This window comes from Aulostomus chinensis, chromosome 23 (assembly GCF_037954235.1).
Source record: "Aulostomus chinensis isolate RoL2024-O1b breed Wild chromosome 23, RoL_Achi_v1.0, whole genome shotgun sequence".
Taxonomy (NCBI): domain Eukaryota; kingdom Metazoa; phylum Chordata; class Actinopteri; order Syngnathiformes; family Aulostomidae; genus Aulostomus; species Aulostomus chinensis.
The window spans coordinates 19170279-19187509 of record NC_141342.1 but is presented as its reverse complement, the minus strand read 5'-3'; the positions used below and the strand labels follow the sequence as shown (position 1 = coordinate 19187509).

The 17231-nt window shown below is 46.8% G+C and overlaps 1 protein-coding gene across 1 annotated transcript in view; it reads left to right on the top strand.

The window, feature by feature from the left end:
- tanc2b (tetratricopeptide repeat, ankyrin repeat and coiled-coil containing 2b) overlaps positions 1-17231 on the top strand; it is a 147985-nt gene that overhangs the window by 118363 nt on the left and 12391 nt on the right. Inside the window, 15 exon segments of the mRNA XM_086196488.1 lie at positions 4707-4745; positions 6307-6588; positions 6764-6888; positions 9603-9654; positions 9657-9811; positions 9813-9834; positions 10311-10421; positions 10424-10485; positions 10647-10926; positions 11238-11404; positions 12409-12569; positions 13561-13669; positions 13769-13891; positions 14777-15013; positions 15524-15730. Of these exon segments, the coding sequence (XP_086052614.1) occupies positions 4707-4745; positions 6307-6588; positions 6764-6888; positions 9603-9654; positions 9657-9811; positions 9813-9834; positions 10311-10421; positions 10424-10485; positions 10647-10926; positions 11238-11404; positions 12409-12569; positions 13561-13669; positions 13769-13891; positions 14777-15013; positions 15524-15730 (2132 nt within the window).

Here is a 17231-nt window from a genome sequence, read left to right as displayed (position 1 = left end):
ATGAATGTCACAAACAGGAAATCAGTTCCTCACCGCTCCAAAACAGCTGCTCTCCATTTGTCTTTGGGCCAATATTTTCCAGGAGTGTGTTGAGAAAATCAAGCTTTTGCTGTGGGTTTCAGACAGACCATCACTGTGCAAGCGAAAACTAGCTTACAGGCTACGAGTGAGCTCAGGAACAGGCTTGCGCCACCTCAGCAGCTCCCTCTGGGGTGTTCCACACACTTGGATGTCAGACAACAGACAGCAATAGCCGTTCACAGATCAGCGAGCTTCTCTATCACCTTGCGGTGGCACACGATGTTTATCATGGGATATTACAGACTGCAGATGCACGCGGGCATGGCACAGTGGCAGAGTCATGGAGCACAGAGACACCCCTCTGCGTAAGACTGCTGAAGCCAGCATTCTAGATTTCCATGGTGCCACCACGGTGACTGAAGTGGACCCTCATCTGGCAAAAACCCCCATAGAGTGATGTGCTGGACCTCACAGAATGAAGGTTGCTGGTTGTTTAGCATGGCAGCAACTCCTCTGATGAACTGGTGGAACTGGATCCGTGGTAGACGGGTGGTAACCAGTTGACAGATGTAGTTCTCTCTCCAGTCGGTCCTGTCAAAGCCCCTTTTGATGCAGGCCATCAGGGGCTGGAGCCGAGCTGCTGTTTTGAGGAGAGTGAGTCAGACGGTAATGGACCTTCTTGCGCTCTTGCCTGCCTACCTCTAAGATTTACCGCCCACCTTATCTATTCACGCAAACTCTCACATAACTGTGCACTGCACACACATTTTCTCCCTCGTTTATCTTTACTTTCCCTCTCTTTGTCTCTGTCACTCGGTCAGGCCCCCCCCCACACACACACACACACACACACAGCTTCCGTCTACCTCCACTCCACTCACATGCACACAACAGGCTGCTTCTTGTTAGCTGACGGCTGCAGTTTATGGCTCATAAAAATATTTTAGAATCTAGCCGCTTTTTATTACTTCCACGTATATTTCTAGACTGGAGTGCGACTGAAATAATCACGTGAAGATAGTAATGATAGCAGCGGAAGTCTCATTGGGTCTGCAGCTTAATCCAGAGGCAGTTAAAATGCTGAAAAAAAAAAAGATGTGCCAAGTGACTCTCAGCGAGCAGCGGAGGAGACGATGAGGCGTCTTTCTCGTCTGCGTCAAGGAACTTTGGCTTTGCTAAATGTTTCCACAAGATGACAAACAACTTTTAAAATGCTTGTTTTCTGAATGGAGTTTGGACTCAATCAGCTCCAGTCAGTCGAAACGTGGCTTAGTGAAAACTGGTTAATTCTAAGGTAAAACTTGAGTGGGTGGACCTGGGTCGGCGATCTCGAACCGGACAAAAGTTGACAGGGCCTCCTTGAATCCGTCACCATGAAACAAAAATCCAAACATTTGTCTCCATCTTCTGGCAGTGACAGTTATAACAAACAATTATTGACGTGTGCTTACATCATACACTCTGCCGTAGCCCACTAGGTTGGTGGCCTGGAGGGCGGCGGCGGCGGCGCACAATGAAATGAAATATACCTGCCATGAAATGATGTGTCGTGGGTGATGAATGTTTCAGCAGAGTTCCGCCAAATAATCACAATCATTTGCCGCTACATTCACGTCACGCGTCGAGGACAGACCCGCTGTGTTCCTGACCACGGCGCGCGCTCAGTGCGCATCCTCCTGGCTGCACAGCAACACCTCCACATTACACAAACTCCATATTCTGTGAAATGTAGAGAGATTTATCCGGCGGCAATTAGCTTAATGAGCTTTGTGTGAACTCCTCGGGGGTGGCTTGAATGTAAATGAAAGTGTGGTGCACCACAGCTCACGTCTGAGAAACATCTTTTGTCATCAAAACAACCTCCACGTTCAGTCTTTTGAGGACTCGGCATCTTATATAACACATTGACACACTTTTCCTGATATTCCGCTGTAAGAGAAACCTGCAAGGAAATAGTATTTGTAAACTGACAGATTACAGCCTAAAGAAATGAATGCTCCTCAGGCACTTCCAGCTTTGTTATGCTGCTTTCAGCTAATGTGCAAAATACAGATTTTGTTAAGAAAAAAAAAAAAAAGGTCTGAAAACCTGATAGAGGAAGACAGCAGCAGAAGAGAACAGCCGTCTTCCTGACAAGCTCACAAATCCGCGAACTCCCACAACAGCCATAGGAAACGCCGCTCACCTGACCTAAGGTAACCCATCGCCACGCTCCCCAGGCCTCTCGCAACAAGCAGAGCGATCATGTCAAACACCTCTCCTCCTCCCTCTCCACCTTCCTCCACTTCCCATCCCCTGCTCCTCTCATGCCTCCTTCTCAAGGCTGTTCAGCCACCGTGAGTCATCCTCACCTGGTGAATAATTAAAACGTCTGGGACTCTCGCTCCGTCTGGCCGTGGAGGTTTTTGGTGGCGTAGAGGGGGGTGTGGGTAGTGATACTTTTCTCAGCGTTGCCTGAGGGGGGAGTGTTATGGGCCGGATTATGAGCCACTGCCATCCATCCATCTATCACTAACACACACATTTGCTTTCAACGTCCTGGAAACAACTCCCACAGCCCCTGTTCACAACATGGCGGCCATGTTTTCCTGGAGTACCTGATACGCACAGTGGAGCCGTGGTGGCTGCACGACTCAACAAAGCAGCGTGAGCGTTTCTACCGTTCGGAGGATGGTGTGTTTAGTAATTCCATGAGGACGGAAGGAGCTTTGCAGGCATGTTTGGCATTAAGTCACCCCAAGATAATTGGATTAACACCACTTAAAACAGGGGAGCTGTGGGTATGTAGCCTCTTGCTTCTGTGGCCTGTGGCATCGTAAACCACAGTACCGGCTGGGTTTTGTATTTCCCATCACCGCCATTGCATCACATCATTCCCTCACGATATGACACCCAGCTGGATGGATATTGCATCAGAATGTGTGTTATTACAGCAAAAGAGTCTCTGTCTGCTTCTCATTGTCTCGTCCTCGTTAACACGACATCTCGGGAGTGATGGGAGGGAAGTTCTTTTTTGAATCTTTCGCAAACGTTCACTTGGACTCGAGCACCTGAAATATTGTTGATGGTCAAAGGTCACTGTGACCTCACCTTGATGCGATAGATCAATACACCTTTGAGGAATTTCTTCAAATGTGGCACGAACTAAGGTCAAGGTCACCTCGTATGAACACAATATCCCTCTCATTCTCATCGGCATAATATCTCTGGAAGACTTTAGAGGTCAAAGGTTGAAGTTAAAGGTCACCATAATTAAGCTGGTAACATTTTAGGGTTTAACGTGACAATTTACCCGCTGGGAAATGTGACAAAATTTCCCACAAATGTCCAAAAGCATGAAATGAGGACCTTTTATGTCAGAGGTCAAAGGTCAACTTCAATAAGACATTAAGGTTCGAGGCAGAACAACAACAACAAAAAAAGTCAACTCTGTCTCAGTAGCTCCTAGAGCGTTTTAATTAAACCCCCTTCAGCTCTGCACCACGCAGGATTTATTGTGGGTCTGGACAAACGTGGACGTAGGCTGCTGCTGGAGCGGTTGGCGGAGGGATCCAACCGTGAGGCGGTAACTCTGGTTTATGTGTGTGTCTGCCTGGCGAGTTTGCACTGAAATCATGTGAACGGGGCGTATGGGTGGAATGTCCAGTTGTAGCTGGAACACAGCGAAGTAAAATGCAGCTCTGGTACTCGCAATCTCGCTCAGGTATCTGTTTGTAGTTTTTGCTGATTGCGTAAGTAAGAATATTCTCTGCAGGATCATCACATTTCTTTTAATTCTGCGATTATTATTACAATTCCTGGAAAAGCGGCATGCCTGCAACAGCACTTTGGAGTGCCGAGTGTTAAAAGAATACATTAAGAGCAATATCAGCTCATTATATTATGTCGCCAGGCACATTTGCAAACGACACGCAGCTCGAATGCTCCCTCCGTCTCCTCAACACAACGTAGCTCTCTGTTTTCCACCTGCGCAGACATTTCTGCCGACACCGGGGAATTCTCTCCCCATCCTGTCCTGCCAGTGTAACGTATGGTACATACTTCCCTGACTCACAGTGTGCTCGTTGCTAATATGCTGCAGACTGTGGAATGAACCGCTGTGCCCGCGCTCATCTGACCAGCAGCTATTTCTCATCGCAAACCCAATAAAGACTGACTTGATCTGGGCTGAGGGGCTCAGTAATAATCCCAGGTGTGCAGGAGTGTTGATTATTTAAGGTTGAAGATGAGGCTAACATTCGCAGCCAGCCGTACACGCAGAAACCAGGCTGAGGGGTCGAGCGCGGCTTCACCTGTCTCCGTCGGTGGAATTACCGCCAGAACTGGATTCATTTACTTTTATGAGAATTGATTGATCTCGCCCGCTACATTGGAGCCAATTAGATTGTCCCAAAAGTGCAACCTCCCCTCCAGACATCCTGACAAATATGCTCAATGTAATTCAAAGGGTTTCAATTAGTAATCAGGTCTGGTGGTTCCCCAGGATTTCTGACATCATGATTTGCTGATGCTCCGCTGCTTCCTGTTTTGTTTTGTTTTTTGTTTTTTTTTCTTGATTTATGCCTCGTGCTGCCGCTGCCGCCGCTGCCACTTTCCATTCCTGCCCTCACTGCCTTTCTTTCTGTCTTTCTGTCTTCCCTCTCTCATTACTTCTTCCTGTCCTTTCTTTTTACTGTTTGTCTCAGCTTCCGCTAATAACACCCATGCCTGGCAATCCCAGTCACGTAAGTTTAACTTCAATTTTCATTTGTTGCATCAGGCGCAGTCGCCTCGCTTGTTGTTGGCTGGTGCTTTAGTCGAGTGGCTCTCGCCAGCCAAGCGTTTGGATTATTAACGTATACGACTGGCATCCCAGATGAGGACTAATTGCCAGACGCTGATGTAACATTTAAAGAAGTGACTCGACAGGAGAGAGAGGATTCTCAAAGCTCAAATTAGATGAGATGGCACCCAGAATATAAATTTTACACTGAATTTAGCGCGCACCCTCAGAAGTTCATACCAGTTTCATTTTACCCTCATTAGTCTTTAATGCTTCATATGTTCAGCTGAAATGATGCCCAACCTTCGCAGCATCTGGAGGAATTTAGTTTAATGACTCCCCCTAGTGAGTAAAAGCAGGGCAGTGGCTGTTAAAGTAGTCACCCCCTTGACTTTCTGCACAGATTCTGTGGCTGCTACATTACAGCAAAGCACACAGAAATGGAGTAAAATTTGAGTTGGGAAGCCTTCCAGTGAAAGAGGAGAAGGATTTAAAGACGCTAACGTGTCACGTGACGGTCCGGGCTGGCAGTCACGCACGGTTGCCCTCTAGCTGAGTCGTCGTGCAGCTCAAAGCTGGATGACGGAACACATTTGATTTGACAAAAACCTCCTTTTATTGTAATTTTTGAATTCAATTTAAACCCCCGCCCTTTTTTTTGTGTCTTTTTTACATTCCTAGTATATTTAATTCAGTCTGCTTCAATATATCCATTTCATAGAATTTCCTGTAGCTCAGTGGTGATAGGAAAAGCTTAATTTATTTAAAAAAAAGAGCATTTTGATTTTATTTGTATGGTTTCTAATTTTATCTGTTTAATTCTTCATGTATATATGATTCAGCGTCTTTATCTCAGGATTTCTACCATTTGCTTCATGGTGGATGATAGAATTTACTCCTACAAACAGCACTTACTTCTTTCTTTCGTGAACCCAGTTTACTTCAGTCGGTATCCTTTAACGTATTTTGAATATACATAATATTTTTCCGTAGCTCAGTGGTGGATGATTTAATAATACAAAGATCATTTTATTCATTTATTGTTATTTTTTTCTGTATTTGATTGCATGTACCCAGTATATTTTATTTAATGTCTGTCAATACATCTTAAAAGATGGATGAGGGAACCAAGCGCGAATCATTCAGTATTAAACCCAGAGGGTGAACCTTTCCTCAAGACGCCAGAATATCGATTTCATATCCTAAAAACACAAATCTTACTGTTCATTCTTCTTTTGCTTTACTAGATTTAAGCCTCAAAATGTTGACGTGCCGGAGAAATCACAAGTCAGAAGACTTGTGTCAAATGAAATTCCTCCATTATCGTCTCATCGGTGAACACGTATAGGAGAAAAAGTGCTAATTTATTTATGCATAGACATGTGGGTGTTGCTGGTACAGGGAGAGCTCGTCATATAAAAGTGTTTTCAGATGCATCCCTGCAAGAAAAGCTATAAATCCAACTATGAAAATGGTGATGTGATTTCTAACGAACACCTTGTCTGCTTGCCGTCACCTGACAGTACGTTTCGCTCCCTACCGGCCTCAAGACATCGCCCTCAAACCTCTGCTGTTCGAGGTGCCCAGCATCACCATGGACTCGGTCTTCACGGGTCGCGAGTGGCTCTTCCAGGAAATCGACGCCCACCTCAACAGTCCCAACTCCGGCACCAACCGCGGCGTGGTGGTGGTCGGCAACATCGGCTTTGGCAAGACGGCCATCATCTCTCGCCTGGTGGCGCTCAGCTGCCACGGCACCCGCATGAGACAAATCGCCTCCGACAGCCCTCAGGCCTCGCCTAAACGTACGCAGGCGCTTGCTTATTCCACGCTGATGATGGATTCTAATTAAAAGAAGGATCATTTTGGAGTAATTAGTAATGTCAGGGTTTGTTTTGGAGGGAAATCGTGTGAACTGCCAGCAGGAATGGGACCGGAGGTGGATCTGACCCGGAGTGTGTTCTCCTGTCTCCTGTGCAGATGGAGAGGGGCTCCCGCTCACCCAGCCTCAGCCCACGCACGGTACCCTGGGAGGAGGCAGCTGTCCCGGGACCCCTGAGATGAGGCGACGTCAGGAAGAAGCCATGAGGAGGCTGGCATCTCAGGTATAAGACACACTTCACACTCTCTCACACACACACACACACACACACACACACACACACACACACACACACATTCATTCTTTCATTCCAGCCTCATATTTATAGACTATTGATGCATTCTTTGCCTTGTTTCCTGCCGTTAGCTGGTTTTACAAATGCAAAGAATGTAATTGCTTCAGTTTTCCTCTGAAAATAAATGGGCCTGTTGTGATTTTAATGTGAAATTTCCAGCTTTTATCTGATATTGGTATGTTAGGAGTAGAAAGTAAATGTACAATCTGAAACCACTTACGACCATTTTAACCTCCCCACACCTCCCCGTTCCTGCTTTCGCTGCGTGAAATGAAAAAAATAATTGCTCTTTTGGGGGGGGGGGGGGGGGTTGTTTTTTGCGCTGCTTACGTGATTATTAAGGGCAGGAGTTCCTAGACTTGTTGAGGGTGAGACCTGAAATGTGGCGTCTCCCCGGTGGAACATCACGCCGCCTCCTTGCTGGGGGAACTCTCAGCTGCTTCATTCAACATCAGCCAAGTTCACACGGTCGCTAGTATTCCTAAAACTAACAATATTCCAGATCTGACAAGCGCCATAGAAACGGCATTACTGGTTTGGAAGTTGTTTCTTTCTTTCTGAATTTTGCATTTACCAGTGAAGACATGCAGGAGATTCTGAGTTTAGTGGGGTTTTCTGTGTGTCGGCAGCTTTCGTCAGGCTTTTGGACATCGTACTTGATGATTATTGTTGTCCGGTGGAGGTTTTTTTTGTTTTGTTTTGTTTTTGTTTTTGTTTTTTTTTGCAGCAGTTTGTGAAGCGCAACCTCCTAGAATTTGTTCAGGCCCCCCACTAGCTGACACACAGGTGGTGGGCTCGTCCTCCGGGGGTCCTCAAGTGTTCGAGTTGCAAAAATGCACAAATCTAGTTCGAATGAAATAAAATAAGATGAGGAAAGAGTCAACATGGTAACAGCATGATTCTGACGGTCCTGATGATCGTGATGAGATGAGTTGTAACAAAGGAGGTAAACGGTACCATCACACTTCTCTCTCTTCTTCATGAAGGTACATGAGGAGGGATTTTGTCTCGTTGGGTGCAGTACTTTAACCAGATGGACTGGAAACGACAGCAAACTTTAGTTCCATGCTTGAATCTGCATTTTTCCCCGCCGTGTAAACAGCGAGATTTGATTGCATTCATTTTTGGACTCGTGTGGAGTTCGTGTACACTTTGACTGTGTGTTTCAAAGCCGTACATTTCTGAAAAAGCTCCTAATCTTAAACTTGAGTTTGTGTCTGCATCATGCTGACGTCACACCATCACATCACATAACCTCACTTACCAGGCGCTTTTGTCCAAAGTGAGTTCCAGTTCCGTAGCGATCCCTGAGTGTGTCACAGTGTGACTTTCAAAATGAATAAGTGCCTTTATTTAGAGGGCGTTTTACCAGTGAACAACAGCAAGATCATTTTAAATGGCTTCTTTTTATGTCTTAATTCTTCAGTTAGCGACAGTGCAGGTGGTGCGTTAGCCGGCCCGTTTGAATGTGCGCCACTGAGACTCTGCCTAAAATACGATGGTTTCAAGCTTTTTGAAAGAAAGTCAAAGTTGTCTACCACCCACCAGCCATCGTCAGCTCCCAGGTTGGCTCCTGAGGTGGCAGACTTTAAACCAGATGCAAAGAAGTTTGTGTTTCTTCCTTTTTTGTTTTTTTTTTCTTCCCCCTAAACCAAGTTTGTGCAACTGTTCTGTGTGCTTCATCTCTCGCAGGTCGACCTCGGACGAGCCTTCACGTTGACTTTCAGAGAGATAATTGGAGTATTTAGCTGCAATAGAAACCTGTATGATGTGTGAAACCGGTTCTCATTCATGCTCCCTCTCCCCTCTCCTGTCGCTGCTGCCCCCCAATGCTGCTTAGCCATCTGCATCCCCAGCCCCAGCCTAATGCATTATGCAGATGTGTTTAAAAAAGAAAAAACAACTTTGCCAGGGAGCCTTATGAAATATTTATACCTGCAGAAAGCCATTTCCCAGCCAAGCTATTAGATCTTGTTAACTCTGTGCATTAATAATTGAGCTCACTCCCTTTTTCACCCCTTTTGTTTTAAAGCCCCTTTATTCCATTTTGACTAAAAGTTAGCATTCCATTTTGATTAGCCTCCCCCCCCCCCCCCCCCCCCCCCCCCGCTGGATCCTGGCCTCTTCCCTCGCTGCCCTCTGATCTCTGTCACCACCTCTGAAAATCCAAACTCTCCGTGATCCCTCAGCCCTCGGAGCTCCTGGTCACACCTGCTGCCTTCATTTGGTCGCTAATTCCTATAAAACTCACCTGCTATTTCCCCAATAAGGCTACCCGCGGTCGGAGGTAGCGGATTCGTTCACTTGAACATGTGAAATGTTAGAGTTCAACACTTGGACTCCTTCGTGCCACACTCGTCTCACACATGCCTGAGCTACATCAGCCTCTGCTGGCAGACAGAAGAGATGAATTATTAATCGCTGAAACCGTGCAGCGAAACGGGAAGTATAATGTTTCATTATACTGTAATCATCCACCATGAAGTCGACTCAATCCCATATGAGTTGTCGCTGCAGTAAAAGGCGGGAAATCTGGCTCTGCACTGACAGAAGAAAGTTGTGTCATCAGGTCGTTGGAGGGTCGAGTTTGTGGAAGTTTCCCTGAGCGACCTGGTTGTATCTCTCCTCTCTATCGCCCCCAGGTGGTGGCGTACCACTACTGTCAGGCGGATAACGCCTACACATGCTTGGTGCCGAGTTTGTGCACAACGTGGCGGCGCTGCTGTGCCGCTCACCTCACCTGGTGGCCTACAGGGAGCAGCTGCTGAGGGAGCCGCACCTCCAGAGCATCCTGAGCCTCCGCTCCTGCGTGCAGGACCCCCTGGCCTCCTTCAGGAGGGGAGTGCTTGAGCCCCCTGGATGCACTTTACAAAGGTGGTGCATTCGTGTTTTGTCATCATCGGCATGTATCAACCGACTGTCAAATTTCTGCTTTTCTGCATCTGATTTTTGTTTCTTAGTGTCCACTTTAGGTTTTTCAGGTTTTATTACTGACGTGACAAACAAACAACACTTAAAGTTGTCAACAAGTTTCTTTAACCAGACTAAAACGACACTAATAATACTAAAATGATTTAAACTAACTTATCGAGCATCAAAGCTGGTCTAAACTATTTTTTGACTTAGTTAAGACTTTGACAGTCAAGCTAAACTTGACGAAGTAGGAATAGGATGAGTAAATATAGTAGAGGACGGATACTTGATGAGATCGGCGTCCAGACAGAGAATGTCTGCCTGAATCAACACTCAACCAGGACGGTCTCGTCTCCCTCCCTCCTGTCATTATGTGAATCGTACATTTCGTACCTAAGATCGATAATTCAGCCTTCCTGCCAACCGTTGTTTTCCAGAGAGGAAGATTAACTCTGAGGAGGACCTCATCGTCCTCATCGACGGTCTGAACGAGGCAGAGTTCCACAAGCCTGACTATGGCGACACCATCGTGTCTTTCCTCACCAAAACATCAACAAGTTCCCCCCCTGGCTCAAACTGGTGGTCACAGTCCGAACCACGCTACCAGGTAGAGTTGGGGAGCCATTTTCCTTCACTCCTCCGTCTCTTCGGATCCACCAGCCTGAGTGTTTGCACTCCAGCTGTCGGAGGAGATTTCAACCGTCTCTCCTTTACCTGCTTGAGTTCTTTCTTTTTTTTTTTATATCCAGGCGAAATCATTTTCATCTCTGCAGGAAATCACCAACATGCTGCCGTTCCACCGCATCTCCCTGGACAGCTTGGAGGACAACGATGCCATAGACCAGGACCTGCAGGGCTACATCCTGCACCGCATCCACAGCAGCCCCGAGATCCAGAACAACATCTCCCTCAACGGCAAGATGGACAACACCACCTTCGGGAAGCTCAGCACCCACCTCAAGGCCCTGAGCCAGGGCTCCTACCTGTACCTCAAGCTCACCTTTGACCTCATAGAGAAGGGCTACCTTGTCCTCAAAAGCTCTAGCTATAAGGGTCGGTGCACATTATAGATTTTACTTCATTTCTTTCTGACAATCTGAATCCAATGTGTCTTGATAAAAAAATGCAGCAGATTTGTGTGTGTGTGAGTGTGTGTGTGTGTGTGTGTATGTGTGCATTCATAATTACACATTTTATTTCACAGCCCCAAATCCATTTAGTTTCATGTATTCAGAAGTGCTTCCAGACTAAACTCCCGTTGTCCTCTAAGGTAGAGAGCGTTGAATAGCTGAGGACCTGCAGTACCAACGCCATGCATCATTCATGTCCTGTCGAGTCCAAATCAGATTCTCGTCTTCCTCAGGTTGTTCCAGTCAACCTGGCTGAAGTGTACCTGCTGCAGTGCAACATGCGCTTCCCCACGCAGTCGTCCTTTGAGCGGGCGCTCCCTCTCCTCAACGTGGCCGTGGCCTCGCTGCATCCTCTGACCGACGAGCAGATCTACCAGGCCATCAACGCCGGCTCGCTGCAGGTAGTCGTCCTGGAGCACGCCTCTCCGTCGAAAGATGACTGCGATTTTACGTCCTTGGGCTGACGTGAATTAGTCTGGGACTCAATTGAAATTCATAGCATTCTATTGAATGTGTTGTTGTGCGTAGCTATTAACAGTTTGATAAAGAAGCTTTTTAATGTGCGTGAAGGTCTCTAATAAAAGAGGGAATCTCTGTTCGTCTGTGAGATTGTCCTTCGCTCTCTCCTCCACCACTCATCCAGCCTGCTCCAAACACCGGTGGGTTCGGTTCAGGGTTTTTTCTTTCTTTTTGGCTTTTAAATCACTCACTTTCCCTGATGGCTCTCTGGGCTTTTTTTTTTTTTTAACCATAAAGGCCAGAGTATTTGTGCACTCCAAATTTCTGGACTGGCTGGATTGACTTGATGGAGCAGAAATGACAACTTGATGGTTATCCACCTCACTGCAGTCCAAGCCCTCGAGGACTAGAAGCCATTTGTTGATTCCTGCAGGAAGAGAGTCAAACAAAGTAGCAGTCGTCACCTTCAGGGTGATTTTTTTTTTTTTTTTTTAAAGTTTGTTGATTGATAAAATCAAACAATTATGTTCCCAAATTAGCACAAATGTGTATGTTGAGTATTTTGGATGATTCAGACTGTGCTTGCAGATGTCAAATACCAAATGTTTCATCCATTGTCGCAGAGATGTAACCTCCAAACGTCCTTGATAGTGAAGTGAGTTGTCCCTTGCAAAGAAATCTGGCGAATATCTGCTCGTCTTAAAAATGAATAACAGTGACAGCTGGAAGGTGTTTGAAGAGCAAATACCTGCGCCAAGACAAGCTCAGCCAAAACCAATGTAGAAAAACTCCTTTTTTTTCTTTTTTTTTGCAATATTAAACGTATCAGCCCCAAATGGACTGAGCTCCTCCGTCCTTCAGCGCTCCACCAAGTTCGGTTCAATGCGGCCTCACAGTTGTTGTGTAACCCTGCAAGTTAACGTTGAACCCATGTCTGTGGCTGCAGGGCACTCTGGATTGGGAGGACTTCCAGCAGCGCGTGGACAACCTGTCAGTCTTCCTGGTGAAGAGGAGGGATGGCACCCGGATGTTCGTCCACCCCTCCTTCAGGGAGTGGTTGATATGGAGGGAGGAAGGAGAGAAGACTAAGTTCCTCTGTGACCCGAGGTGAGGAGGACGAGGCGAGGCGAAGGGTCGGTTGAAACATTTTCAGAATGAGATCGTACAAAAATCTTCAGCGCCTTCCTCTACACAAAGACACAAAAACACTTTTCCAATAAGTTTTTAAACTGCATTCATATTTTTTTTGGGGGTCTTTTTTTTTGGTCTTTTTTTTTTTTTTTTGCTTTGGGTCATGAAAAATATCATGGAATGAAAGAAAGTTAATTACGAAACTTGACGACCCCTGAGCACAGCGGTGTTTCTGCTGGGGCCAGCTGGTGCAGGCTAAATCACCGCAGACCCAAAGTAAATCATTGCGGTGCACACCAGGACACCCAGACTGTCAGTTTACTCAGAGGAGGCAGCTTTGGCACCCAGGTAGTGCAGCTGTTACATCACCTACCAACTGCTGGTTCGGTTCCCGTGTTGCTTCCATCTTCATTTGGCGTCCGTACAGACACAATTGGCCAAGTTTGCGGGAGGCAAGTTGGATGAGGGCGTGTGGGGAGAAAACCGGGAGAAATAAATGAAGAAAGAGGCTTCATTAAAAGTCAAAAGGAGCAAACAATGAGTTGTGCATGTTGCTTCTGGTATCCTGGTGTGCGCTGATTTTGCTTTACTTTACGGAGTTAATTAAAGACTTAGAACACCTGTGTTTGTGGGTAAATCCACCAAACCCCAGTCGACTGTTCTTCCCCGTCTATGAAGCAGTAGAACTCTGATGCCTCTTCCAGTAGTTGATTGTTTCTACATACAGAAATGTAAGACCTCACTGGCTAAATCGGTCGTTCTGGCTCGTATGAAGAGAAATCTCTCATTAGTCATGGCTTCATTGTGATTTTCAAGCGGAGGAATTGGAATGTGCCATATTTCCAGCCAGAACGTTTCATTTCCTGTCCTAAAATTAGCTCGGATCACGCCACCTGTGCAGATGCGGCACCATGTAAGGGCTTGATGAGTCAAATATTGAGAGGTTCCGTGTGGGTTCTCTCCGCAGGAGCGGTCACACCCTGCTGGCCTTCTGGTTCTCTCGGCAGGAGAACAAGCTGAACCGGCAGCAGACTATTGAGTTGGGCCATCACATCCTCAAAGCACATATCTTCAAGGTATGCCTTTATTTGCCTCCGCCGACATCCATACACACTCCCACGCGCGCACACACACTTCAAAGTAATGAATATTTACTCTGGATCTCGCTGTTCAAGGGTCTCAGCAAGAAAGTCGGGGTTTCCTCATCCATCTTGCAAGGCTTGTGGGTATCTTACAGCACAGAAGGCCTTTCAGCTGCACTTTCTTCACTGCGAAACCTCTACACTCCCAACATCAAGGTACACGCCTCAACTTCAGCAGAGAGGAGTCACACTGCTAATACTAATAAGGGCTCAGCATGTCCTGGGTACCAAATCAAGGCGGGTTCTTGGAATGTGCTTCTGCGACCGACCAAATCAGGCAGACTTTATTCATTCAAGTCAAGGTTGCTGTAAACATCCCAATATCACAAATCCCTTCGCCTCAGGCAGCTTTTACAATCGGCACAGGGTGGGCCAGGCTCCGTCCTGAGACCAGAGCTGCACCTGAACGCCTCACCGTCGCTTTTAAAGATATCAGTCCGATGAGCATTCCGCTCACGGTCTGGTGTTTATGATGAGGAAACGAGACAAATGTTCATGAGTTGTTTTTAAATGTTTTAGAAATGAAGAAAATTCACAATAATTACTTGAGTTTTTCCAAACACGTTTCATCTGAACGTCAGGTCTGGTATCGGCCACGTCAGTTGAGCGTGTCAGATATCTGCAAAAAATCAAGTGTCCTTTGAGTGTGGATGAACCAGCTAAAGAGCTCCTCCTCTGGTAGCTCCTCCTCCGGTAGCTCCTCCTCCGGTAGCGGTCGCAATACCGTCAACATTCCGTGACCAAACGCTCCAGTTCCTGTAGTTGAAATGTGTGTGATGGATCTCGACGTTTAGCAGCTTCTAATGTTGCTAGGCAACAGTAAGTCTTTGAAGACGAGAAAAGTGTGTCGAGGTCAGGTTCCCACATCTATAGTGCCGTTAGTTTTGTTCTTATTTTCGAATGTAAGTTTTGTTCTTATCTTTTAAAAATAACGTTTGTTTGTTTTTTTAAGCTGGACGTCCTGTGTTTCCTGGTGTTCCAGTTAGTAACTGTGTGTGTGTGTGTGTGTGTGTGTGTGTGTGTGTGTGTGTGTGTGTCCAGGTGAGCCGGCTGCTGATGCTGGGCGGGGCCAATGTCAACTACCGTACAGAGGTGCTGAACAACGCCCCCGTCCTGTGTGTCCACTCCCACCTGGGCTACATGGACATGGTGGCTCTGCTGCTGGAGTTCGGTGCCTCAGTTGACGCCCCCTCCGAGAGCGGCCTCATGCCGCTCGGCTACGCCGCCGCTGGGGGACACATGACCATCGTGACGGCACTTTGCCGTAGGAGAGCAAAGGTGAGGGACCTTAAAAGAACGCGTGGTTGTTGCATGCTGTTTCCGCCTGTGTGCATTTGTTGCTTTTTCTGCCGAGGAGAGAATACGATGATCTGAGTGACTGATTTTTAGCTCAACATCTCAAGAACGAATCCACAATTTTGCTGAAACGCTCCAGTCAGGATCTTTGCATCATCAGCCACAAGTAATGGACTTTTTAAGGAAATCCAGATAAAATTCTGGCTCCAGGATCTAGAATGTCATTGTTGGGACATCATCATCATTCTTGTATGCTACATTATCTACACATCCTGAAGACCCGTTTCCTGTTTTCGTGATAATATCTTGAAAACTAGAAATATGATCTTGGCCGCATTCTAGATCCCACTTCCTGTGTCCGCATGCGCTCTTGGCAGACTTTTACTCTCCCTGTTGCTTTCCAGTTTCTGGAGAGATTCTATACATTGTGATATCAGGGTTCCTTCAGTCATCGTCTGTTTCTGTGACTCCACCCCCCACCCCCGCCAACAGATCGACCACCTGGATAAGAACGGCCAGTGCGCTCTGGTCCACGCTGCTCTGAGGGGCCACATGGAGGTGGTGAAGTTCCTCATCCAGTGTGACTGGGGCATGGGGCCGCAGCAGCAGTCGCCTCAGAGCCACCAGCAGGTGGCATTCACCAAGAGCCACGCCGTCCAGCAGGCGCTCATCGCTGCAGCCAGCATGGGCTACACTGAGGTATTGCAGGGGCGGGACGACGGTGATGACTGACGTCCTGTAAAAGTGTGACATCATCGATTCTTCAGCTCAAGTTAGGGTCTCTGAATCTCAAGGATCGGTTGTGTTTATAGCCGAGGTAGATTTCGCTTGTTTGTGAAGGAGCAGTGTTTCATCGCGTCGTCGTCTTCCAGGATCACATTCACGCGAACTCTTTTGATTGTATTAAATGTCTCATTATCATTTGTTCTGATGCGGCAAAACTTGTGAAAAGTTCAAACTTAAAAGTGAGGCCATGTCAAACAGCCTGTAGTCGACCAACTCTGAGCTCCATTCAGAAAACAAGCGACTCACAGGTGTTGGCTTGTCGTCATGTGGGCGGGCCTTAGAGACGATGACCTCGTCCTTCACACGCATCATCATCATGTTGTTATTTGGGGTTTTTTATATCACTTTGATACCAAAGTTAGATGTATATTCAATTAATCAGTAGTTAACCTCACAAAATTTCCGCCATTTTGAAAATGAGAAGTTTGGGTCTGAGTGGAGAAGGAGCGAGCTGGCTGCAGCTCCAGCAGCTCCCACACCTCCTAAAACGCTCCGCTCGTGTCTGAGAGGCGCTACTGTTACTGTACTGCTGTCTCATGTCTTTTCTGCTGATATTTAGTACAAAGCCGGCTATTGACAGCAGAGTCACATGATGGCGTTGTTCGTGATAGGGGGTCAGAGGAATGCGATCGTTTCTGCACTTTGAAGACGGAACAAAAGTGAGAGTGTGAGAGAAGGGAGAAGAATTTCGAGAGGGAGAGAGGAAGTTGGTGTGAATCATCCTCGCGTGGTTAATTCCACTTCGGGCTCGAAGCAGCGTTCAGCAACTCAAGATCACTTGTGACGACAGCAGAAAACTGCTCCCCCGTCTGAGGAGTGTAATATCCACGTTTGGCCTTGATACGGCCTTTAATCTATCAGAGCGATACAAGAGATTCATCTCCTGTTTACGATTTACATTTGTATCAAAGGATTTCAAGACTTTCTATGAATGCATGAGGAAAGCTCTTTTCTTTCCCCTAAAGAAATAAAGGTCACATCAGCCTGATGAAACAAGACGTCTGTGTAGTGTTCAGACTGGATCGTTGTGGCACGTCGAACTCTGCGCTGTGGCCGATCAAATCCAAACTCCATTGAGGAAACAAGCAATTTTAAAAAGTTGCGGCGTTGTCGTCGTGTGGGGAAACCTCGCAGAGGAGCAATTCAGATGTTGTGCAGATCCTCTTCGTGATTTCTCTCCCGCAGCGTCATTTCTGATCACGCTGGTGGCAATTAAACCACAGACACGTCCTGCAGACGTCTTTCACTGGGTTTAGCAGGAGGAAAAGAAAGAGTTCATGTGCTCCACAGTCCTTGAGGTGTCTGAAACATCCGATATCTGCACGTGCTGACGTTGTGCCGACGTGACCTTGCAGATCTTTAACGTGAGCTTGTCTTGAAGGTCTAAGTGGACGTTGACGTGTGCCTTGTTGCT